At 35.2% G+C, this 26611-nt stretch overlaps 1 protein-coding gene across 1 annotated transcript in view; it reads left to right on the top strand.

The window, feature by feature from the left end:
* LRRIQ3 (leucine rich repeats and IQ motif containing 3) overlaps positions 1-26292 on the top strand; it is a 188941-nt gene extending 162649 nt beyond the window's left edge. Inside the window, exons 7-8 of the mRNA XM_055341019.1 lie at positions 17279-18008; positions 26083-26292. Of these exons, the coding sequence (XP_055196994.1) occupies positions 17279-18008; positions 26083-26224 (872 nt within the window). The 3' untranslated portion in view covers positions 26225-26292. The remainder of the gene's footprint in view (positions 1-17278; positions 18009-26082) is intronic.
* The last annotated feature ends 319 nt before the right edge of the window (positions 26293-26611 follow it).

The following is a 26611-nucleotide window of genomic DNA, read 5'->3' as shown; positions in this document are numbered from 1 at the left end:
TTGCACTGTTAGGGATTTACCCCAAAGATTCAGATGCAATGAAACGCCGGGGCACCTGCACCCCGATGTTTCTAGCAGCCATGTCCACAATAGCCAAACTGTGGAAGGAGCCTCGGTGCCCATCGAAAGATGAATGGATAAAGAAGATGTGGTCTATGTATACAATGGAATATTCCTCAGCCATTAGAAATGACAAATACCCACCATGTGCTTCAACGTGGATGGAACTGGAGGGTATTATGCTGAGTGAAGTAAGTCAATCGGAGAAGGACAAACAGTGTATGTTCTCATTCATTTGGAGAATATGAATAATAGTGAAGGGGAATATAAGGGAAGGGAGAAGAAATGTGTGGGAGATATCAGAAAGGGACACAGAACATAAAGACTTCTAACTCTGGGAAATGAACTAGGGGTGGTGGAAGGGGAGGAGGGCGGGGGGTGGGGGTGAATGGGTGACGGGCACGGAGGGGGACACTTGACGGGATGAGCACTGGGTGTTATTCTGTATGTTGGTAAATTGAACACCAATAAAAATTAATTTATAAAAAAAAAGAAAATTTTATTCTATCTAAAATTAACCAAACAAGTAAGACTCATGATGGAATAAGTGAAGATGGAACTGGAGGAGAACAAATCAAAACCACAATGAGATACCACCTCACACACTTCAGAATGGCTAAAATTAACAACACATGAAATAGCAGATACCATCAAGGGTGCAGAGAAAGGAGAATCCTCTTACACTGTTGGTGGGAATGCAAACTGGTGCAGCCACTCTGGAAAACAGTATGGAGGTTCCTCAAAAAGTTAAAATAGAACTACTCTATGACCCAGCAATTGTGCTACTTGGTATTTGTCTAAAGGATGCAAAAATTCAAAGGGGCGTCTGTACCCCAGTGTTTATAGCAGTAATGTACACAATAGCCAAACTATAGAGAGAGACCAGATATCTATCAATTGATGAATGGATAAAGAAGAAGTGGTTATACACACATACACACTCAGGAATATTACTCAGCCATCAAAAATAATGAAATCTTTCCATTTGCAACAATGTGGATGGAACTAGAGGTTATTATGTTAAGCAAAATAAATCAGAGAAAGACAAATACCATATGATTTCACTCACATGTGAAATTTAAGAAACAATATTAAGATAAACACATAGAGGGGGAGGCAAGTCATAGGGGACTCTACAGGGAACAAAGAAAGGGTTGCTGGAGCTCCCGGGAGGTTGGTGGAAGGATAGGCTAAATGGGTGATGGGCATTAACGAGGGCACTTGATGTAGCAAGCACCGGGTGTTATATCCAAATGATGAATCTCTAAATTCTACCCTGAAATTAATGATACCGTTTATGCTAACTAACTTGAATTTAAATAAAACAACAACAACAAAAAGGCAGGCTTAAAAGAGAAGAAATCATAAAGCTACAATGGGGTTCCTTAAAATAATGGAATCATTACCAAAGACCACATATTGTATGATTCCATTTATAATAAATGTTCGGAATGCATAAATCTGTAGAAATGGAAGGCCAGTTAGCAGTTGTATAGGGTTAGGGAGATGGTGGAGGTTGGAGAATGGAGAGTGACTATAATGGTTATAGGATTTCTTTTTGGTGGAATGAAAAAATTGAAAACATAGGTTGTAGTGATGGTTGCACAACTCTGAATATTTTAGAACCACTGCACTGTGCATTTTAATGGTTTGATAGTTAAATATGTCTCAATAAAGATCTTGAAAAAAATTACATGTAGACATTTTTAAAGCATGCTGGATGTCAGCAATGAGATGTTCATCTGAGATGTTGCTGCCAACAGCCATTTCATTGCAATTGAAACAACTATTTGTAAACAGCCTCACTAGCTGATTATCAAGTGACAATGTTTTAAGTGTCTTACATATTCACATGAAAGGTACTTATAAATATCAGTTTTATTGCTTTTGTTTTCCTTTTTATTTTTGGAAATTATAGGGTTTTGTGGTTAACATGTAATGCATTACAATTTTTCCCATGTAACTATAGTGAAATAGGTTCCTGGATAGCATTTTCACACAAAATGTCTAATTATATTAAGTGAGGAACTCATTTCTCTGCTTCTCTGTAACTTTCTCTCCCGTTGGAATCAATCCACAGGATAGCTTTGTTACATGTGAATGTGTGATTTTTTTTAAAGATTTATTTATTTATTTTGAGAGAGAGAGAGCACTTGTGGGAGCGAGCAGGGTCACGGTCCGAGTGGAAACCAAGAGTTCACAGGTCAACCAACTGTGCCACCCACGTACCCCTGAATGTGTGATTTTTATAAACCTGACTTTCTCTTGTGGTGAGCTTGGCTCCTATCTCAGGCCGTTTATACTATATTATGTGTGTATACATAAATGGTGTGGCTTAGAGGAAGACTTCAGACCTTTTTCTATTGTTACTAAGAAAATCTCAAAAGAAGAAACGGCCCCTGTGTGATCAAATTTCAATAACATTCATGTGCGTAACGAATCCGGGAAAACTCAATGTGGGACAGAAGTTGATGTCACTGCTCTTTGATTTTGTATTTACTTTATTTTTCTTTTTTCCCCTCATCTTCTTTACTTTACCTGAACTCAAAGCTGTCTCAAAGCCTATTTACCACACAAGGCCATCTGCTAGTGCTAAGGTGTCAGACAGTTTTGCTGAAGAGAGCAACTGCTTCAGACCCATTTGTGAACATTCAGATCATATCTGTACTGATTTTAAAATAGACCTTTTATTTCCTCACAGATGGCTCATAAATCTGTAATACATTTAGGAGAACCAAACAAGATCTGTTGACCACAAATGGTATTGCCCTCTGTGTTCCTGCCTTCTAAAAGTTTCATGTGACAGTTAAATCTGTCTGTTGAGATAATTTAAAATAAATGGGCTATTATATAGCCTAGTTATTTTGCTCTTCAATAGAGAAGTTTATATAATGTACAGATATAAGGATGGTTTCTTTTTTTTTTTTTTGCAAACATTATTCTTTAATGAAGTTAACTCTATCTGAGAGAAATAATTGTGTTGCCTTGGTATTGAAAACTTCAGTTTGTGGAAATTATGACTGTGCCTCAAAATTATATGATATTATTAATGAAGAATATATAAAGGTAGCTTTCTCCTCAATTTTTACCTGACTATTATTACTAATAATGTTAAGGGAAACAAATAATTCAAAATGATTTTCTTATTTTTAGGAAAAAATATTTTAAAATGACATTGTATTAATGAAAAATTAATCATCTTTTAAGACACAGAATTTAAATATGACGTAATAGTGAAATGTTAACTTGTGTTTGAATATGAAAGCTATGAATTTCAAAATCATTTCATTTACTCTAGTTGCCTTGTATTCCCTACTGCTTATTCTTTCTTATCTTTCAGATTTGAGATGAAGTTGATTAAAAAATAATTCTTACCTATCCAGTACAATTACTTAGACTCATTGTCATTTTACCCTGATTGATTTTCATCAGAGAACCTATTCCTGTTTGATATTTTTGTATTTATGAGTTTGTGGTCTATCTTTTCCCACTAGAATGAAAATTCCGTGAGACCTGGGATCATGCCTTTCATACTACCCTTCTATACAAAGTGCATCGCACATAGCAAATGTTCAATGTTATAGATGCACTTTGCACATGTATTGTATTTGTCATATATGCTATAGTTAGCAAATAAAACATTTTTTAATTAAAGAGAAATTGCTGATATCCATAGAAACCAAGTAATTCTCAAATAAAAAGGAAAATAAAATTTAGAGGAAAAAATTAAGAAGGAGTTTTAATAAGAAATTTCATAGTCGTGATTCCTAAATTTCAATTGAATTTGCAAGCCACTAAAATATGAATGAGTGGATGGAAGGATGGATAGATAGATGAATTAATAGATGAATAAATCAAAATGATTCTAGGAAGCTAGAAGCTATTAAGTTCTTCACTGAGACCATATGTAATTTTAAGTAGCTGCCATTGGGGGAAATTGGTGTCTATTACATTAATAAAACACTGAAATTGAGATTTGAGATCTGAGACTGGATAAATGCTCACAGAATCTTAGACTGCGAGGTACATTATCTAAAAATAAATTAAAATAGAAGAATCATTAACATACAAGGATGAATTACAATTGAAATGAAATAGAAATCAATAATTTAGGAATGAGGAAAAGAGAAAAATGAACTCTAATATGACCACAAGTAGCAATTAAAAATCCCAAATATCTATTTTATAGTAGACTATATATAGTCTCTGAAGGTTCCATGAGACTTCTGACATTTCTACTTACTGATTTCTACTTTGAAGCTTGTATCATTAGAAATAATCATAAAATTGTGTCCTTTAGAGGTTGATATTCTAAGAATATAAGGGCTTATATTTAAAAAATACTTAAGGTCTGCCTTTTCTGGCTATTCTAATCACTGAACTGAAATTTGGCAATATCCTTTGGTCTCTGCATCTCTCAACTGAAGACAAAAAATGTAAAAAAGTTAGTGTGAAAGCAGGACATGAGGAAATATATCTATCCTCATTATTTACGTTGTAGTCTCTTGCCAAATTCAAGGGAGGAGGCATGCATTTTGTAGGTTAGGCCTAACTGTGTACTTTTATTTTTATTTTTATTTTATTGTAGTAAGAATCCCTAATATGAGATCTAACCTTGTAACAAACTTTAAGTGTACAATACAATATTGTTGACTACAGGTACAATGGTGTACTCTACAAGCAGCTCTCCAGAGCTCCTTCATCTTGCTTACCTGGAACGATGCCAGTTAATTAGTAGCTCCCCAGTTCCACCTCCCACAGACCTCGGCAACAATATTTCACTCCGATTCTATGTATTTGAGATACTTCATGAAAATGGAATCATTTGGCATTTGTCTTTCTATGACTGGCTTATTTCACTTTGCATGATGTCCTCAAAGCTCATTATATTGTCTCATCTCAGAATTTCCTTCTTTCTTAATGCTAAGTATATTCCATTATGTGTATATGTGACATTTTCTTTTTGCATTCACCTCTTGATAGACGTTTAGGTTGTTTCCATACCTCGGCTATTGTGTATGGTGCTGCAATAAACATTGCAGTGCTAATAATGTCTCTTCTAGATCCTGATTTCAGTTATTTTTGATAAAAATTCAGAAATGGGATTACTAGATCATATTGTATTTCTATTATTAATATTTTGAGAAATCTTCATGCTATCTTCCATAGTGTCTGCACCATTTTTGTATTGCCACCAACAGTGTGCAAGGGTTCCAATTTCTCCACATTCTTACCAACATTTGTCACCTTTTATTTTTTAAATACCCATCCTGACGTGTGTAAGGGGAGATCTAATTGTGGTCTAAACACATTCTCCTGATGATTAGTGACATTGAACACTTTTTTTTTAATGTATTGTTAGCCATTTGTATGTCTTCTTTGGAGAAATGTCTATTAAAGTCTTTAGTCCACTTACAAAATTTTAAAAACCAATATTATGAGTTTTATTCATTGAATTATAGGAGTTTCTTATACATTTTGGAGATTAACCCCTTATCAGATATGTGGTTTGCAAATATTTTCTCCTTCTTTAGACTTTTTCCTTTGTTGATTGCTTTGCTATGCAGAAGCCTTTTAGTTTGGTATAATTCAATTTGTCTATTTTTGCTTTGTTTCCTCTTTTTGTTGTCATATCCATGAAATCATTGTCAAGACCAGTATCATGAAGCCCTTCCCCTACATTTTCTTCTAGGAGTTTTATAATTTCAGGTCATACTTTAAGGTTTTAATCCATTTTGAGTGATTTTTTTGTGTGTGTGTATAGTGTGAAATAAGGTTCCAATTTCGTTCTTTTCCACGTAGACATCCAGTTTTCCCAGCACCACTTGTTGAAGGACACTGTCCTTTCCTCGCTGTGTATTCTTGGCGCCCTTGTCAAAGGTCAGTTGACTGTATGTGTGTAGATTTATTTCTGGGCTCTCTATTCTGTTCTACTAGTCAATGTGTCTACCTTTATGCTACTATCTTCTCTTGATTACTGTAACTTTGTAATATATTTTGCCTCTAGTCTTATTCTTACTCAAGTTGACTTGACTATATGTAGTCTTTTGTGTTTCCATATGAATTGTAGAATTGTTTTTTCTATTTCTATAAAAAATTCCATTGGTATTCTGATAGGGAGTTACACTGAATTTGTAGATTGCTTTGGGTAGTATAAGCATTTTAACAATATTAATTCTTCCGATTCACTGAACACAAGATAATCTAATTATTTGTGTCTTCATTGTTTTCCTTTTTTCATTAGCATCTTAATGTTTTAAATGTATAGATCTCTCACCTTAGTTGAATTTATTCCTAAGCATTTTAACTGTTTTGATGCTATTGTAAATGGGATTGTTTTCCTGATTTCTTTTTCAGATAGTCTGTTGTTAACATATAGAAAAGCAACTGTAGGGAAGGAGAGGAAAAAATAAAACAAGGTGAGATCAAGACAGGGAGACAAACCATAGGAGACTCTTAATCCTAGGAAATAAACTGAGCATTGATGGAGGGGAGAGGGATGGGGAGATGGGTTAACTGGGTGATGGACATTAAGGAGGGCACATGATGTCATGAGCACTGGGTATTATACAAGGCTGATGAATCTCTGACCTATACCTCTGAACCTAATAATACATTATATGTTAGTTAATTGAATTTAAGTTTAAAAAATAGAATAATTTTATGTGTAGCAATTTTACTGAATTAATTAATTCTAACCCAGTTGGTGGGGGGATTCTTCACAGTTTTCTAGATAAAAGATCATGTCCTCTAGAAACAGGGATGGTTTTACTTCTTTCTCATTTAAATGCCTTTTGTTTCTTTTTCTTGTCTGATTCTTTTTTTTTTAAATTTTATATATTTTATGATAGTCACACACACAGAGAGAGAGAGAGGCAGAGACACAGGCAGAGGGAGAAGGAGGCTCCATGCAGGGAGCCCGACACGGGACTTGATCCCGGGACTCCAGGATCATGCTCTGGGCCAAAGGCAGGCGCTAAACTGCTGCGCCACCCAGGGATCCCCTCCAGTACTATGTTGAACAGCAGTGACATCCTTGTTTTATTCCTGATATTAGACCAAAAGCTTTTAGTTTTTCACCATTGAGTATGATGTTAGCTGTAGTTCATTGCCACTAGGCATGCCTAATAAGAAATGCTAAAAAGAATTCTTCAATTTGAAAGAAAGTAATACTAAACAGCAATGTTACAGACTATGTACTATTAATATAAGTACTACCTTAGACACTTTAAGACACCAAGACAGAGACCTACCAACAGATTATTTTATGCCCCTTTATTATCTACCAAACAGTATTAAACAGCATTTCATCATTTTGTGTTTATGTATGCTCTTGTCAACCCTCTGCTTAAGAAACAGAAAAAAAAAAAAAGTACCAGAAAAACTCTGAGCATATTTGGATTCTGAGCAGTTTTTAGGGAGAGAAGAATGTGTTAGATACTAAGGAGTTCCTTGCTGTGAATCTTCTAAGTATGGAAATCTTCAGGTCATTTTACAATATATTTTGGTACAGAAATTATTGGCAGGCATGACTTACAATCACGGCTCCATTATTTTACACAAGGCTTGTGTAGTGGACAGATCCCTTTCTGGTTTTTAGTGGCAACATTTTTTTAAAAGCTAGTATGAATTTTGCATGGGAGATATTTTAGATTTTCATGTTATTTGCTTACTAGTTTCGATTTGTTTAACATCTTTTTTTATAGGCAAGAGACAAAAAGAATCGTAAATTTTACAGTGAGAGTTAAAGGGCTTCTGATCTATTAAGAATTCAACCAAGGATTTCTGAGAACACCTATGTGCATATCCAATTTTCAGTCATAACTTTGATACCCTGCTCTGCTTCTTCAGACTAAATGTGCAACTAGAATCTACTTTAATACCTTGTTTTTTTGCATTGTTTTGACTTCTCCTTAAACCAGTGGCCAAATAAGTGTTATTTCTAACTCTGCAATTCAATTAGACAGTTCTAAATTTTTTCCCGGAAAAGAAAAAAAAAAAGCTATAGTAAAGGAGAATGTAAAATAGAACTGTAAAAGCTATTTTCTTATTTGACTCAGTAATTTAGGTAAAGGGCTAGTTCCATAGTAGTGCCAAGAAATGTTTGAAAAATATGTATTAATCTGTCTCTAGGCATTTTCCTTTAATAAGCTTGGATAAGAGATACAGTAACCAAACTTCCTAATGTCATATTTTTCCTTTTCTATGTCAACTGTTTTCTGACAGTTTGTTTGCATTACCTTATGCCAGTGCCCTTCATATCCAGCAGTAGTATTACATTATTGCTTGCTTTGTGTGTATAGACAGATGACCTTTAGCCCTTTTGGGTTATGTTTATTGTCGGTTCCCTAATTCACAAGTGTGAGTACCATTTTGTGGCCTATTGTTACTGAAAGTTTTTACTGGATATTGAGCCACTGCACATTGGGTAGAAGGTGCTTACGAATCAGATCACCAGTCTACCTCACAGATGTGAACTGGTATGTGTATGGCTTTCATGATTATTTTTCTTGTCCTATGATAATGCAAGAGTAGCAAGAAAAATGTAGCTGATACAAAGATGTTACACATGTAGACCTTATACTTGCTTGTATAGAAAGTTCACTTTTAAAGCTCCTACCTTAATATAGTCATTGTTTTGGCCCTTATTGCTGTCAGCTGGATCTAATAAAGACTCTTGATGCCACTCTCAGATAAGAGATAGGAAAGGCAAAAAAAAAAAGGCTATAGAACAGTAAGTAGATGAAAAGTGTCAGAATAAGTGAAAAAGGAAGGAAAACTAAATCAATGAGGTGAGGAAAGAAGTACTATCAGATATTTCAAACGGGTTATTCCTCTGCTATACCTAACTCTCATAACGGGACTTTCTTCTTTTAACTGAAGTATAGTTGACACACAAGGTTACATTAGTTTCAGTGAGACTCTTGAATTCCTTGTAAAACACAAACTGTCTCTTAGAAAAAGTAATATAGTTAGAAGTACAAAATTTATTTTTAAAATTCATCTTGAGGGCCCCCTAAGCGACATAGTTAAGTGTCTGATTCTTGGTGTTCAGCTCAGGTCAAGGACGTCAGGCAGGGTTGCAGTAGTCCAAAGCTTACCTAGAATTGGAAGACTTCATTCCAAGATGGCAAATTCGTATGACTCTTCTTCACAGGTGTATGTCCCTTAATGCCTATTAGCAGAAGCCCCTTGCCCTATGGCCTTTCAGAAGAACTGCTTAGACTTTCCCCAGATCAGGTCATGTGCCAGAAAGAGCCCAGAGCAGGACACAGTACCTTTTATGAGAGTCTTGTGAGACACACACTATTTCTTTTGCCATATTGTATTCATTATCAGTAAATCAGTAAACCCACCACATTCGGTTCCATATTTTGAAGGGAAGTGTGCAAAGGATTTGTGAGCCTATTTTTACCATCACTGTATCTGATATAAAGATTTTGTACTCATGGAATGGAAATCAAGCTCAAGTTCATCAAATAGTTAATGGCTGTTTTGTCTTTACAAAGACATCACTTCAAAGTTTTATATATAAATTTGGTATTTGATATCTTATTTAATAATTTATATCCTATTTTATCACCATGATAATATAAATTGAATATAATTACATGTCTTTTTCTCCAGATTACAAACCCCTCTCTTTTTTTAACCAGCATACTTTCCAAATATTAGTATTCTGATTTCTGCCATGACTAGAAAAATTTGGAAGCGCTGTTCCTTAAGAGTGGGATAAAACCTGTTCATAGAGTTTATAGAGAAGTCTGTTTATAAGATGGGTGGGAGCTGCCCATCTTAGCACCTTGGGTAAATTTTAGTTTTTGGAGAATAGGGAACACATCTTACATATCCTTGCATCCTATACTACAGCTAGCATACTGTTTTGTATTTTTGGCATTCAGTTAAAAAAATTCAGCTATTTGTTGAATATGAGTATTTATACTCCAAACAAATTTTATTTATTAAAGTTGTATTTACTTATTTGAGAGTGAGCTAGCACATGGTGGAGAGGGGCAAAGGGGGAGGGTGTGAGAATCTAAGCAGACTTCATGCTGAGTTCAGAGCCCGTCGTAGGGCTTGATCTCACAACCCTGAGCTCATGACTTGAAGGAAACCAAGAGTCAGATGCTTAACCGACTGAGCCACCAAGGAGTCCCAAAAAGTATAAAACAATTTTTATAGTCATTCAGACATTTCCAATAGTTGAAAGATTCTGTGCAGGAATTTTCTCCATTTCTTTCATTGACAAATGTAACATTGTATATGTGTGTGTGTGTGCAAATGTGAATGGACTCAATCCAATTGAATCATTCTATATCACTCTGTATTTTAAAGTAATAATCATTCTATATTTTAAAATCATTCTATATCATATAATGATAATAATCATTCTATAATTTAATAACAGTCTATATTATATATAATATAGAATGATATTTTAAAATAATAATGATAATAATGAAATTCTAAGTTACAGAAGAGCATCCACTGTGCTTCTAGGAAGAATATCATTAAAAATGTACATTAACCGGGCAGCCTGGGTGGCTCAGCAGTTTATCGCCACCTTCAGCCCAGGGCCTGATCCTGGAGACCCGGGATCAAGTCCCACATCGAGCTCCCTGCATGGGCATGGAGCCTGCTTCTCCCTCTGCCTGTGTCTCTACCTCTCTCTCTCTGTGTCTCTCATGAATGAATGAATGAATGAATGAATAAATAAATACTGTATATCAACCAAAAATGGATTGAAGTATCTGATATATGCGTACCAGGATTTGAGAGTTTCCCACCCCAGGTTGGCTGTGCTTTGGGCTATGTGCCATGCTTTTTAAGCACCTATTTCATGAGTCTCTTGTTAATGGTAAACACCACTACACATAGTAACTCACTGCCTAAGTGCATTTTTCAAGTGATAGAAAACCTCCTGAGCCCCCATTGCTATGACTGTAGAACAATATGTCAGACCCCACTTAAATTCCAGTCTCTAGTTGAAATTTATGCCAAATGGAGCCTAAAGGCTGTAGCAGTCCACCCCCCACCAGAGTGATCAATGTCACTGAGCATTCCCATTATTCACTAAGAGCACGCTAGTGTGCGCAGCATAGCATCTAAGGAATGGTGCTTAGAAACTCCAAAGACAGGGTGCTCCTTTTTTTTTTTGTATTAGCTGCTCAGGCTTTCATAACCAAATACCACACACTGGGTGGCTTAAACAGAGATTTATTTTCTCACAGCTAGGAAGGCTGGAAGTCTAAGGTCAGGGTACCAGCATGGTCATTTCCAAGTGAGACCCCTTTCTAGCTTGTAGATGGCAACCATCTTCTGTGTGTTCACATCACCTTTTTTTTATTATTATTATTTTTATTTTTTTAGTGCCTGTGTGCAAGGAGAGAGAGAGAAAGTGAGCTTTTTGGTGTCTCCTCTTTTAAGGACAGTAATCATATTAGATCAGTATCATTTTATTATTTGTTTTCTGTCCTTAGTTTTTTGTTCCCCTGTCTTCTTTTTGTGTATTCAGATATTTTTGTAATCTATTTTAATTTATCCTTTGTATTTTTAGTTGACGCTCTTTGCATTATGTATTTACTTTCTGTAGGGATTTTAATATAAATCCTTAACTCCGCACAAGCTATTTAATATTGTACCACTTCACATAAAATACAGAAAGGATGAATATAAATGGCTTATCTGGTTGCATGATTGGTGTATTTTATATGAAGTAATATACTTCATGGTGTAATTTTCATTCGTATTATGTGTTTTAGATTATTTTGTGGGCATCATAAATGTTGTATACTCTGGATTCTGTTATAAGAGTATTAATGTTTTTAAGAGTTATAAGAGTATTAATGTTTTTAACAAGTCATTATTTGTTTTTGTTTATTTTCCAGAGTCCTCAGATATTTGTTGTTTTATTGTTTTATTTTCTAGATGTTAGCCATATGTGAGCATCTTACCCCAACATATTTTCTATTTCTTTTAAAGATTTTATTTATTTATTCATGAGACACACAGAGAGAGGCAGAGACACAGGTAGGGGGAGAAGCAGGCTCTTCACAGGAAGCCCAATGTGGGACTCGATCCTGGACCTGGGATCACTCCCTGGGCTGAAGGCAGGTGCTCAACCACTGAGCCCCCCAGGCGTCCCTTTGGCAATTTCTTTAAGCCTCAGTTCTTTTTTTGAAAAATAGCGATAAAAATAATACAGTACTTACCTCATAAGATTGTTGAAACTGAATTATGTTATTTATTTAAAGGATGTGTAACAAGTGACATATAGCAAACATTTAGTGTGTATTAGCTGTATCATTATGATTAGTGGTCAATACCATCTACCTAATAAGGTTATCAATATTAAGGTTAGTAATCCTAGTAGCTACCACATGGTAAGGCTTCAAAATATGACACTATTTATGTTATTCAAAATGAGTAATCATTTTATAGATGGTGATGCAAATGGGGCCTTTCAAATAAGTAGGAATAGCATGGACCAAAGATAAAAAGTAGAAGTGTCTAAGTCCTATTCAGGAGTTGTGACTATTATATTTGAAGTGTAAGTTTCTTAAAGGGAATAACAAGAGATATGGGAAGTAAAGAAACTGAGGGTGCAAAAGATGGGAGGAAAGCATCAATTTATTTATTTATTTTTTAAGATTGTGTTTATTTGTTCATGAGAGACACAGAGAGAGAGAGAGGCAGAGACCCAGGCAGAGGGAGAAGCAAGCTCCCAGCAAGGAGCCTGATGTGGGACTCGATCCTGGGCCTCCAGGATCACGCCCTGGGTCAAAGGTAGACGCTCAACCGCTGAGCCACCCATGTGTCCCGAAAGTATCAATTTAAAATCAGCAGCCCACTCCCCAAACTGAAGAGTATTCCTGAATTGGCCTAGCTGTCTGTAGGAACAATATTCATTAGGCACATGTTTATTGAAAGCCTGTCACACACCAGAGATTCTTCTAAGTGCTTTTAGTTTAAAGTAGTGAACAAAACAAATGTGGTCTCAACTTTCATAGAACCTTGAGGGACTTGTAACCTATGTTTTAACAAAATAATTTATTATATATCTACCAAGTCCTGGGCACTGTACTAAGATATTAAGTAACTTAAAACAATGCAGACAGTACAGTGTTACTCTCCTACTTCCTGTTATTGGGCAATGTCCATCTAGCAAATGTGACCATATAATTGATCTTCCAAACTGGGTTGCTTCTGAGACTGAAAGCGGTCACTGTTAGTAAACTTCACCAGGATAGTAGGAAAAGCGGGCACTTTCCTTTGCAAACTGGGTGTATGCATATGCCAAATCTCTTCACATATAGTGGCATCCAGTTAAGTTTGTTTTTTTTTTTAAGACTATAAGATTTTTGAGCCGGCACTGTTTTCAGTTTTGAAGACTCTAGCTTATAGTAGGTGGTGCCATATATTTATTAATCTAGGTCAAATTAGTTTTCACTTGTAAACCTGTAATGGAAGAAGCTGAGTTTCTTTTTATCATTTAAAGTTCTGGCACTCTAAATCGTGCCTGGGAATTAACCTAGTCTTGGCAAAGCATGATAAATGTGGTTAGAAGTAATTGGTAGGTGGTTTTGAATAAGCACACAAGTGTAAAAGCATGTAACTTTTTATAGGCTATGGCAAAGGATTTGAATTTTATCATGAGGTCATATGTAAACTCTAGGCCTTTAAAGACAGTTTTAAGAGATCACTCTGGCTGATCGCTCTGGGGCAGTGAAGTGCGTGTGTGTTGGGAAATACAGAGACTACTTAAGTGATTGCAGTTAGTCAAAGTAAGAATTGATAGGAACTTGAAGTAGCCTCATGGTGGGAAATGGAAGAAAAAATCCGTTAATTTGAGCTACATTTTTGTAGGTTTTACCTACATACTAATTGATAAAATTGATGTGGGAAGAGTAAACTAGTAGGTAGCATTTGCGGAAATAGGACTGATTTTAGAGGGGATCGTTTCCTAGTAGCAAAAAATTGAATGCACCAACTTTGAAAAATACTCTAAGACTTTCAAGTGGAGATTATAAATATGAGAGTTATCAGGGCAGAGATTGGTATTTAAAGCCATGATAATGATTCATTTAAGGAGAGAGGTGGAGATGGGAAGGAGACCGAGTATTAAGTCCTCAAGTACTTTGAAGATTCTGTGGAGAAAGAAGAAGTGCAAACTGAGAACAACCAGAAAGCTAGAAGAAAATTCAAGGGAGCTTCAGAGAATCTAGGAAAAATAAAAAGATATATATCTCTAAGATATCCGGATGGTTTCAGAGACTATGCAAATTAGAGAACTTGAACAGCAACAACAACAAAAAGATTTTAACAAGAAGAAACAATTAACTGTTAAGTGCTAGTGAGAGTTAAGAAAGATTAGAACAGAAAAAAAAATCTTTTATTTATCACCATAAAATCCTGTGGTAGGAAGAGTTTCAACATTTGAGTGAGAACAGTAGTATAAGAACCGTATCTAAATGAGTTGAAAAAATATATAAGGTGAAGAAAAGGAGGTAGCACAGGGAGACAAGTCAATAATTTTTATTTTAAAATTGAACGGGAAGGTGGAATTGTGTCCAGAGGGCCGTGGATTGAGAATGTGGTAGTGCTGGCACTGGTGACAATGGTGGTTATAGTGGTTTGGTGGGAATGACCCAGTTTTAAGGCAATGACAAAGGAGAAGTTAGGATCATTGCAGAAGTGAAAGTAAAGGCTGATGGGGCCAAAGTACATGTGGAAAATTTGACCACTGCTCAAGGAAGGGATGCTTCCTTTACTGTATCAGGGTAGAAGAAGAAAGTGCATGAACATCAGATAGGTTTATGAATTTGGTTGTAAAAAGATGAGACCACTCCCATCAGTTGGCTTCTATTTTTACAATAACTGGTGAGATTAATTTTAAAGTCTTGAAACAAAATATGCATATAAAGAAGGCTTCCTGTGTATTCTGTACTTCACTATGCGGATGTTGAGGGGAGCAATAAAAGTGCTTTGCTGTATTTTCCCCACTCGTTATTAGATTATCTGACTATTTGAACTATACTAATGATGGAATTGAGGAGATAAGCTCTAAGTTTTCCATATAAAATATAATGAAAAAGTAATAATAACATGTGGTTCTTACTCATTATAAGGCATTGTTCTATTACAAACTCAACCTCTGGAAAGGGAAGAGAGGATGGAGACCAAATTGAATCCCTTAATGGCCAATGATATAATCAATCATGTCTGTGTAATGAAACCTCGATAAAAACCCAAAAATTCTGGGTTCTGAGAGCTTCTGTGTTGGTGAACACGTGGAGGTTTGTGCAAAGTGATATGCTTGGAGAGAGCATGGAAGCTTTGTGTCCTTTTCCCATACTTTGCCCTGGTCATCTGTCTGGCTGTTCATGAGTTAGAGACTTTTATAACAAACCAGTAATCTATTAAGTAATTTGTTTCTCTGAGCTCTGTGAGCCACTCTAGCAAACTGAACCCAAGTTGAGGTTTGTGGAACCTCTAATATGTAGCCAGTTTGTCAGAAGCACAGGTGATAACCTGGACTTGTGATTGGCATCTGAAGAGGGTAGGGACGGTCTTGTAGGACAGAACCTTTAACCTGTGAGATGTGACCCTGTCTCCAGGTAGATAGTGTCAGATTTGAGTTGAATTGAAGAATAGTCAGCTGGTTTTGGAGCATTGCTTGGTGGTATGAGAAAAAAAAATAATCCCAGTCTCCCATATGAATTGAAACTGATGACCAGAACCTTTCATGACTTATTAGAGTTGTGTTTTCTATTCTTGATCTTTCATTCTTGGCCAGTTTTCTCATGCCAAGATTCACACATAAAACCAAAGAATACAAAAGAGTACCTTTTCTAGGTAGTTGCCCTAGACCACAACCTACTTACTCTAGATTTTGTCCCACTGTGTCTAGTGCCTTGCTTTGGTCCCAAACTCTTAATAGTTATTTCTGGACACTTCGGCTTTGTTTCGTGGTAGATTACCTTTTATACTTGGTAGATGTGATTTTTCTACTTTGCTTTAGACTTTGTTCCCTTTCTCATGTTAACATTCCTGTGGCTTCTAGTGAAAATCATGCCTATTTACCTCTTTCCTACTGCCTGCCTAGACTGGTCCTACCCTTCTTCATGGTCACCTTAACTTCCATAAAATTTTCACCATCATATTTGCATTTGACGTATAAAGATTTTAAGAGAATTTTTCTATTAAAAAATATAGTTATTGTAGACTATAGTTAGTAGAGATGTAATTTTAATAGATAGAGGGAATTAATCAAACATCTTTTGCTAAGACTAATAAGCATACATTTTTTAACTGTATTTGCCACCTGATCCTAAATTCATGGCTAGATTGTTAGAAAGTAAATATATGAACAATGATGTGATTCAAGTTATTATATTAGTCAGGTCTGTATGTTATTATAATAACAAATAGACCCAGAAATATATATTGACTCAAACATAATTGCCATTTATTTCTGGCTTGTATAAGAGCCCAAGTCTGATTAATCCTGGTGAGTGAGTAGTTTTTCACAAAGTAATTCAGGGAGCCAGGGTCCTTCCACATTGTGGATTCACCATCTTCTAGGGCCTTATCATCGTCTCTCTCTAGTGAGTCAGAAGAATAAGGAAAATGTAGAGAGGACATATTTGTTTCCTAATAGACCTGGTCCAGAAATGACACATATCACTTCTGCCCACACTTTACTGGAGAGGACTTAGTCTCATCACCACACATAGTAGCAAAAGAAACTGAAGGATTTGTGTCTCCCATAAAAGAAAAAAAAAAAAACAATTTTGACGGCAGCTATTAATTCCTACCAGAGTTAAGACAAATAAAGTAAAATGGATTACAAAGTCCTTTGCAAATATGAGATAATAATAACCATATGTAAAAATAGTATGTGCGATTAAATACTAAGTGAAAGGTTAAGATACTGCTATTGAGTCATTGCAAGTTAAGTGATTATGAGAGAGAATGCAGGAAGTACAGGTATTGGTGCATTTTTGTGTTAAGCAGTTTCAGTAGTGATTTCCCTCTCCAAAATCACTATTAAAACACAAGTTTAAAAGGAACATCAGTTGGGAAAAATTCTTCTTAATAAAGTCAATAAGACACTCTTGTCAACTTTATTAATGTAGCTATCAAAACAAGAAGGGCAGAAAATAAACTGTGCTTAGCCCTTGTGTCACGTAGTATATTTGTCTTCCATGTGATGTAGGTCAGAAGGAGTCTGAAGATGAAACTGAGGATGAAGAATTGGATGCCAGTTTTAGGATATCAGTGTTCAAACTACCCATACTTACTTCCGATTCACTGAAGTATGCTGCATTACCGAAAGGAAAAGAGCATGATTATTTTCCTACCTGTGTCCAGCCGTTTTCTACTACTCATCAAAAACCAGCAATTAAAAAAAAAGACATGCTGTTGAAAAGTAATGTAAAAAAAGAGTTTTTTATAGCACACAGAACTGGTATAGAACTCCGAAAACTTGGTGATATTGACAAATATTACTCAGAACAAAAGAAGCTAGAAAGCCATAAAAAAAAATTAGCAGCTATCACCATGGCACGAGGTGTCCAAGAAAGAGTTAGCTCAATTATTCAAGAAAACCTAAACAAGAAAAAAAATGCGGCACAAAAACGAATTGCAAAAGATAATGAGACAATTCAGAATGGTTTACAACAACTTTGGCAGGACAGACATGATTATCTAGAAAAAGTCAGAGAGAGGAGAGCTCTGTTTCTAGCAGAAAAAAACCAAAAGGCTGAAGACCGTTTGTTAATTCAAAACCTAAGTAATGAGCGCACTCTTTTGTCCAAAGGGATGATTAAAATGGACAGATTGAGGAAGAACCAGGCTGTCTTACAAGAGAAAAGTCTGATTGTTCAGCAAAGAGTAGAAATGGAAAAACATCAAAAGAATTTATTGAAACAAATGAAGGAAGTCAGGTAGGTACAGTTTTGATATTATAAAAACTTTTAAGTCAATTATATGTAAATATTGCATACTAAGTATTGAGATCCAATAAACAGTACTTTGTTTATAACATTCTCTTTGAAAAATAGAAACAATTACCAAAGATGAGACAGTAAAGCAACTCCATCTCATGCCACCTCCACCTTCATCCAAGAAAACCTGCTTCTTAATTAGTGGCTGTTCTTGTCCTAAATGTCATCATCGTCAGCCCCTTGACCAGTGCTAGAAACCGCCATGTCTTTTACAACTCAGTCTTTCTCATTGGCCAACAGCTAACGTTTCCTTATTCGTTTTACTTCTACAAAGAGTTTCAAGCTGATCCTTTTCAATCTCACTTCTCTCATTCTAATACAGATGCTCATAATCATTCTAAGAATTCACCTTTTATCCGTCCCCTCGAGAATACCATCTCCATCCTCAAGACATCCTTTCTTCAACCCCTATCTGTTCTCCAGCCTACAAGCCTCAACTGTCTTTTAAAATTAAGTTCTGATCACATCACTTCCTACTGAAGTATACTGATGCCTTGCAGTTGTCCACAGAATAAAATCTAATCTGAGAGGCATTTCAGGCATCATGCTTTGTTCTAATGTGTCTAGACTCATCTCACTGAAATTTCTGCTATAGCCTGTTCCCTCTTCCACAACAGCACTCTTTGCTCCAGACAGACGAAATTATTCCTAATTCCCTATCCAGATTTGTAGTTGCTTTTTCCAGTGATCCTACTAATTCTTTCCCCTTTTTCTTCAAATATATACTCTGAGGGACGCCTGGGTGGCTCAGTGCTTGAGCATCTGCCTTTGGCTCAGGGTGTGATCCCGGGTCTGGGATTCAAGTCCCACATTGGGGTCCCTGTGAGGGGCCTGCTTCTCCCTCTGCCTGTGTCTCTGCCTCTTTCTCTGTCTTTCTCATAAATAAATAAATAAATAAATAAATAAATAAATAAATAAATAAATAAATAAAATCTCTTAAAAAACAACAACAGTAACAACAAATATGCTCTCTGAATGGGTCCTGCAAGCCCACAGTTAGTGCCTTTGACATATTATTATGCAACACAAGCCTCTGTTGTTATTGTGCAAATTAGGAAGATTTCAGATTGGTGAGGAGGAAGGACAAGCACTTACTTCTCCAGGGAGACATTGCTAGTGGCTGATGCTTGGCTGAGTGTGACTGTGTCTCTGTTTGCCCCCTATTTGCCTCTATCCTGCAGTGTATGAACTGGACAACCACTGATAAAATTCATCCTTTTATTATTTATCCTTTAGTAACCGACTGAAATGCTCTCTGTATTCTTTACCTTTCCCCAACTGCTTTTCTAGTCTGAATTAATCCTTTTCATTTGGTAGTTCTCCCATAGCACTTGATTTAAATCTCAGTTGTAGCAGTTATCCCAATATGACCTATATCAGGTCAGCTTGTGAAGTCCTCTATAAGATAATTTGGTCTATCGTTCCATTTCAGTATCTAGTACAGTACTTAGTTTCTGAAATCTGTTCAGTAATTATTGGGGAAAGTAGGACAAAAAGAGTTTTTGAATTAGTAATAGATGCATGTAAGTCCATTTAAGTTATATATTAGAGCCTGTGGGGCAGGCAAATTTTATATATATATATAACATATATAAATATATATATCAGTACTGATATAATATCAGTATATATATTAGTGTACTTAATGTATATATGTAAATGTACTTAATACTTAATTTATTGAAATGATAAATGATATATATTTTTGAACTGTTTATGTAGTAAAGATATATAACCAGAATTATTAAATACACACTAAAAATATGATTAACCAAGTTTTGAAAATAGCTTCAGTAGTTATTAGAATAGGTATCCATCTTAAACCAAGTCCATATTTCATTACAGTAAATTTTTTTCTACACATTTTTTTCTATCTCTTGGTAATTATTGGCATTTCTACTGAGGAATACCTTCAGTTCAAATCATTCAAACAGTAATTTACCTTCAGCTATTGAAAATGTCAGATGATACAGGGACATAAAGATTATTTGGCCTCAAGAAACTGAAAATCTAGGTGGGAGATAAGTCATCAGGCAATAAGGCCACCAGAGTTACATAATAATACAAACATAATACAAGAACTATCAAGGGACAAAATTAAAATTTCCACTTAAATGGTGGGTAATAAATAGATGAGAGCAATCTAGGACACCTTCAAAGAGAAGGCATAACTAAACATCAAAGTGTTAATTCATTTCAATTCTCCTCAACATCCCCATACAAAAATTAATAACATATTCTTGATCCTCTAAGAACTCACAGTCCAGTGGCAAATATAAGCATATATTTGAATTATCACAAAAAATAGAAATAGGAAAATTATAGTTGTCATTTTGAATTTGGAAAAACAGAGAGGGCTGAGGGTAAATCATTATTGGCAGAATGGATGAGCAAAATTGGAGAGTTCAGAATAGGTAACATAGGAGAGGAAGGGGGTCATGACTATTGCTTTACTCATAGTGGAGATTTATAAAGAATAGTTGAAAGTGCAATTGCTTAAGAAACACTAAGTTGGCTTAGAAAGGAACTGTAAATCTCAGTAGACAGTCACATGGCAAAGACCATTAGGAATCTTACTAAAAAAATAAAACATTTTTAAACATGCATTTTACCACAGAAATTTCATTTCAAGAAACATCTAAGAACACTAATCCTCAGAATACACTTGGGACAAAGCTATCTCAAACAAATGCAACATTTTAAAAAACTGTATTGCCAGAGGGGAACTGGGTACGGGGAGAGGTGAAATAGGTGAAAGGGCTTAAAAAAATACAATTTTGAGTTATAAAATAAACAAATCATTTACATTTTTAAAAGCTATAATTAAAAAATAGCTTTTATTAGAAAAGAGTATAAAATAATTAAAAGAAAGCATTTCCTTTTCCTAGTTAACAAGCAATTTTTAAACTAGTAATGAGGCTCTTTATATAATATCTTTCTAGGTATGAAAGATATTTTATATTTTTCTCCTCCAAAATTGAAAAACATTTTCCTTAATGTATATTCTGTGTGTATATGTGGGTGTGTGATTTTTGGAAATAATTTTTCTATAATTTAATAAAAATATATTTTGAAAAAGAGAAGGAAAGCTAGTCTAATATATCAAAATACAAATCTAGTGCAAATCAATGTTAGAGAAATTCCATCAGCTTAGTTTTATCACAGCAAATTGAATGTCTGGCCATCATTAATTTGTAGAGGATACAGAGTCAAATGAGCTTCCTAATGTATCTTAACCGAATTATCTTCTCTTGCAAGCTGCTGCAAAGATATTATCCATATCCTTGAAAACACACAGGAATAAAGCAATGTTCTGGCTATGTAGGTAATATGTCCTAAAAGGCATTACTGAGTTTTATTATAAATGATCTCAAGTAAAGATTTTGTATCAACATGCAGAAAAGAGCTGTGAGTCAAAAAAGTAAAGTCTGTCTAGAGACCTCAGCAGTTTTTCAGTTCTTTCTCTCCCTGTTGATTCTTCATTAATGTATCAAACACTTGACCTAAAAGCATTCTGCTGAATCTCAATAGCTGGTGAAGTCGTTAATGAGAATGTAGTTCCTGATCCTAATGTGGAATGAGGAAGAGTAATAAAAGAAAGGGGAACCATAAAGCTCTAGTTTAGGAAGTAGATAAACCACCCACAAGGGTATTAATGATTGAATAAAAAAGAGACTTTGAAGTGAACAAAAAAATTATATATCAGGTAAAAACCAGTCATGAATTTTCCAAAATATTTCTTGTTTATATTCTGAAAAAGTGATGGAACTTCTCAGGGCAGAGAGCAGGGTGTCCATTTTGCAGTAGAGTAAGTATCAATTAGCCTGGATGATCTGGTACATAAAGTACATTATCTAATTACCTCACTTTCTACTTGTCCATAGTTTGGTCATCAGTTTACCTCCTAGACTACTCTCTTCATTCACTGTGGTGTTTATATTCTGATTTATAAAGCTTTTCTCCATCCAACTTCAGCTGTAATCACAGTGAACCTCCAAATTCGTAAGAACAGCCGTTCCGACTGCCTAGTATTTTTGGATCTCCACAACCTTTAAACTCATTCTCATAGACATGTAAAAGCCTCCTCGTCACTTGGAACTGCCCTACCTCTTAAGTCTTAAATTCTTGTATACTTACTTATGGATAAAATCTTCTATCTTTTCAATTCTTTTCTTCTTTTATTTTCCCCACATGAATTATTCAACTGTATTGTGATACTCAGCCCTCAAATAAACTTCCTTACAGGCTTCTTTTCATTTCTAGTGTGTTCTCTCACCTTGGAATAGCCCAGCTATCTTTATGTCTTGCACTCAAGTTAAAATGGCTAAAAGAGATTACTAATTTGCAATTTTATGATTGTGCGGCCTTCAATTTTAGCTGCTTCCTTTGTTGCTTTCTCTTTTTCCTCCTACCCACAAAAGTACATACGTGGTAACAGAACTATGCACATGTAATTAAGGGTACTAATTCCTTCATCTTAAAATAGAGAAATTATCCTAGATTATCAGATGGGCCCAATGCATCACAGCAGCCTGTATATGCAGCTGCAGAAAAAGTCAGAGAGATTCAGAGTAGGAGGAGGATTTGATATGACGTTGTTGACTTGAGGATGGAGGGGGCTGTGTGGAAAGAGTGAGAATGAGATGAATTCTGACAACAACCAACAATCTGGGAAAGAGGACCTCATGTCCCAGGTGAGAATCACAGCCCTGGGACCATTGGGTGGCACAGTGCGTTGAGTGACCAACTCTTGGTTTTGGGTCAGGTCATGATTTCTAGGTTCTGAGATTGAACCCCGTATTAAGCTCCCAGCTCATTGAGGAGTCCACTAAAGTTTCTTTCTGCTCCTCCCTGTGCATTCTCTCTCTTTCTCTCTAAAGTGAGTAAATAAATACTTAAAAAAAAAAAAAAAAAAGGAACCACAGTCTTGGCTGACACCTTGATTTCATCCTTGTGAGAACCAAAGAGGTAACCCAGCTGATCCATAATGTGACTAGACTTTTGATCCATGAAAATTATGAGATAATAAAGTGGTTGTTGTTGTAAGCCATTTTATGGTAATGTGTTACACAGTAAAAGGAAAACACAAACTCTAACTTTGTCCTTCTTTCCCCAGGATTGCTTTGGTTAGCCTAGGACCTTTGCATTGCCATAGAATTCAAATGTTAATAACTTCAACATACCTAAATTTAATACATTTAAAATAAACCTATCTGAATTTAATCTTCTATATGTTTAAAACAAATTTAAATGTTAACTTCTACCAAAAATACTCTTGGCACATTATTTGGAATTGCATTGACTATATAGGTGAATTTGAGAAGAATTCAAATCTTGATGATATTGTCCCCCAGTCCATGAAATGGTAGAGCTTTCTAAATCTTTAATTTTTCGGCAATATTTTATTATTTAAAACTTCTTTAATTTTTCAGCAATATTTTATTATTTTCATTCATAAGCCTTGTATAGCTTTTGTTAAACTTACATCTTTGTTTTTGGTTTTTTATTGCTATTATAAATAGAATTTTTTCTTAATTTTGTTTTCCAATTGTTTGATCCTAGTCTATATAATAGATTATTGTTTCTCATTCCTCAAAACTTTTCAATAGTTTGGTTTCTTGTTGTGTGGCTTTTGTTTCTGTTTTACATTTTGTCCACAGTTTATAATTCTTATCTGTAGGACTATTTTCATACATTTCTTAGGAATGTATAGACTTAATTAATACTATTAGTTAGTACTTAGACTTAATTAATATTATTAATTACATGTGCAAAGTCCCTTTTGCCATGATTTCTGTTTTGCTACATGTCCAGACATGGCTACTCTCCAGAGATTCAGACTCAAAATAGTTATAGCTAATTTTCATTGAGTGACCATTAAACGCCCAGCATTCCTCTAAGGATTTTAAATATATGAGCTCATTAGTCCTCACTAAACCCTATGAGTTAGATTGTCCCTTTTTAAAGATGAAGAAAATGATTTAGACCGAGTTTAAATAACTTGTCCCAAATCACAAGTTGATCGTCCCAATCAGTAAGTCGCAAATCTGCATCTCATCCCTAGGCAGAATGGCTTTACTACCTTTTCTCTTAACCATAAACCATTGCTTCTCTTTAGTCAGCTCCCTGGGCATTGCCACATGGACAGCCAGGCTCCTTAAAAACAATATTACTTAAAAAAAAATTCCAAAAAAAAAAAAATTCCAGTATTTCCCTTCATCTGGATGCTCTTCCTCTATTTTCTATCCTGATGAATACCACTATTATTCATCCAGTAAGAGGAATTATTAAATGTCAGGCATTATTCTAAGGATTTTAAATGTATTAACTCATTTAATATTTTACTAAACCCCAGGAGTTGGATTATCTCCCTATTAAAAATGAAGAAAATGATGTAAAAAGAGCTGAAATAACTTGTCCAAAATCACATAGTTAATATATTGCAGACTTCTAAGATTTTGGCCTTTCTTCTGTTCCTCAAGTCCAGATTTCTGAGTATATGTGAATATAAATCAGGGGTTCTGTGCTCTGCTGTCAGTCTGTTTCTCCAGGGTTATCTGTTCTACTGTCCCAGAAATTAGAGTGTTGTCACTTATCAGAGCATGCCAAGCCATGCTGTCATCTTTGCCTTTTGCCTTTATTTTAGCTGTTCGTGCGATTTAAACAAACATACATAAACAAAATGTTCTTCCCCTCCACTTTCTGCCTGAAAAAATATGTATCTTTCAAGACTAAGTGCAAGGATTATTTCAAATCTGAAACCTTTCTTGTCTTTCCTTACCCTCTTCTTCAGGTGTTATTTACTAACTTTTTTTTTAATATGCCCTTCTCATGTTGTTAGTGTTTTCATTATGGCACTATAATATTTTATTTATATATTCATTATTTTTCTTTACTTTCTATAAGCCTCTCATAGTTATCCCATAATTATTATGGTTCCAGCATCTAGGGCATTTTAATACATACCTGTTAAATGAATGCAGATGAATAATAATTGAAGTCTCATAAGGCCCATGACATTTTCTAGATTTGACAGGGTAACCTGGTTCACCTTTCTCTATTTTAGAGTTCATATTAGTGTGTGGGGTTCCATAACACAATACCACGGATTGGGTGGTTTAAACAACATAAATTTATTTTCTTCTGATTTTGGAGGCTAGAAGTCCAAGATCAAGGTAAGTCAGATTTGGCTTCTCAGGTTTGGGGTTTTCCCTTGCTGCCTTCTCACTCTGTCCTCACACGGCCTTTATTCTGTGTGTTCATATCCTTAGTATCTCTTCATCTTCTTATAAGGACACCACTAATAACGGATTAGGGCCCATCTGTACAGTATCACTGAAGCTTAATTACCTCTGAAAGACCCTATCTCCAAATATAGTAATATTCTAAGATACTGGAGTTTAGGGCTTCAACATGAACTTGGGGGTTGGAGGTAGGCACACAGTTCAGTCTGTAACAGAATCCTAGAAGAAACCTGAATTTTGTGAGACTTAAGTTCTGCAAATCTTTTTTTTTTTTTAAGATTTTATTTATTTAAAAGAAAGGGAGAGAGAAAACAAGCTGGAGGAGGAACAGACGGAGAGAGAGAAGCAGGCTCCCTGCTGAACAGGGAGACCCAGTGCAGGGCTGGATTCTAGGCCCTCATGAGCTGAGTCAATGGCAGGCACCTAACCAACTGAGCCACCCAGGTGTCCCCCAAAATTCTGAAACATTTTAGCATAGCCTGGCTTTGAGGCCTCTTTGGGACTCTCAAGCAGGGTTTATGAGAATTCTGTTACAACCAATAGAAATCTTAGAAGTATTAGCCCAATTGGAATATCATTGAAAACATTATGGACATTATTGATATAATAAAATTTTTGCCATAGGTGGAATTCTAATTTTTTCTCAATTGTATGTCTGTTTTAAAAGCATCTATTTAACTAATGGTATTGTTAAAACTATCTGAGTAATTGTTCCACTTTTAGTCATTTTAAAGTATCTCACCCTATTACTTTCCTTTTTTTCTTTTTAGGGCTCAAGAAACATATAAAAAACACTGTGAAGAAAAATTTGTTACTGACATGATCGCCTTTCAAAAAGCTTGTGAACAATTTCAAGATGCTAAAACAAAAGTTGCAATTATGAAAAAGAATTTAGTCTTTCAAGTTCCCTGAAGAGTGACAAAATGAACCAGTGCCACGTTACATCCGTGGTCATTTTGAATTATGGCTAATACGCTTAGTTAAAGGACTTTGAAATAATACTATGAAAGAAGAAATACTCCATGTAACTGGATGGATTTGTATATAAAGCTTCTGAAATATAGAGAATAATTAAAGTGTTTCTTTTGTTGTTCATAATGTAAATCAAGTTAACTTGGCACCCCCAAAGGTTCCATATATATCCAGATGTCCAAAGAACAATTAAAACTTATTTCATTTATTGCAGGAAATAATGCAAAGGCATTATTTATATTGTCTAATATCCCAAGGATGGCAATCCTAAAGCAATTTGCAGTTTCTCTGGCAATCTTAGTGTAGTAATTTCTGCCCCAGCTGCTG

The sequence above is a fragment of the Nyctereutes procyonoides genome, unplaced genomic scaffold (assembly GCF_905146905.1).
Source record: "Nyctereutes procyonoides isolate TBG_1078 unplaced genomic scaffold, NYPRO_anot_genome, whole genome shotgun sequence".
Taxonomy (NCBI): Eukaryota; Metazoa; Chordata; class Mammalia; order Carnivora; family Canidae; genus Nyctereutes; species Nyctereutes procyonoides.
The sequence above is the reverse complement of the archived record's forward strand: the minus strand, read 5'-3'. Positions and strand labels throughout refer to the sequence as shown.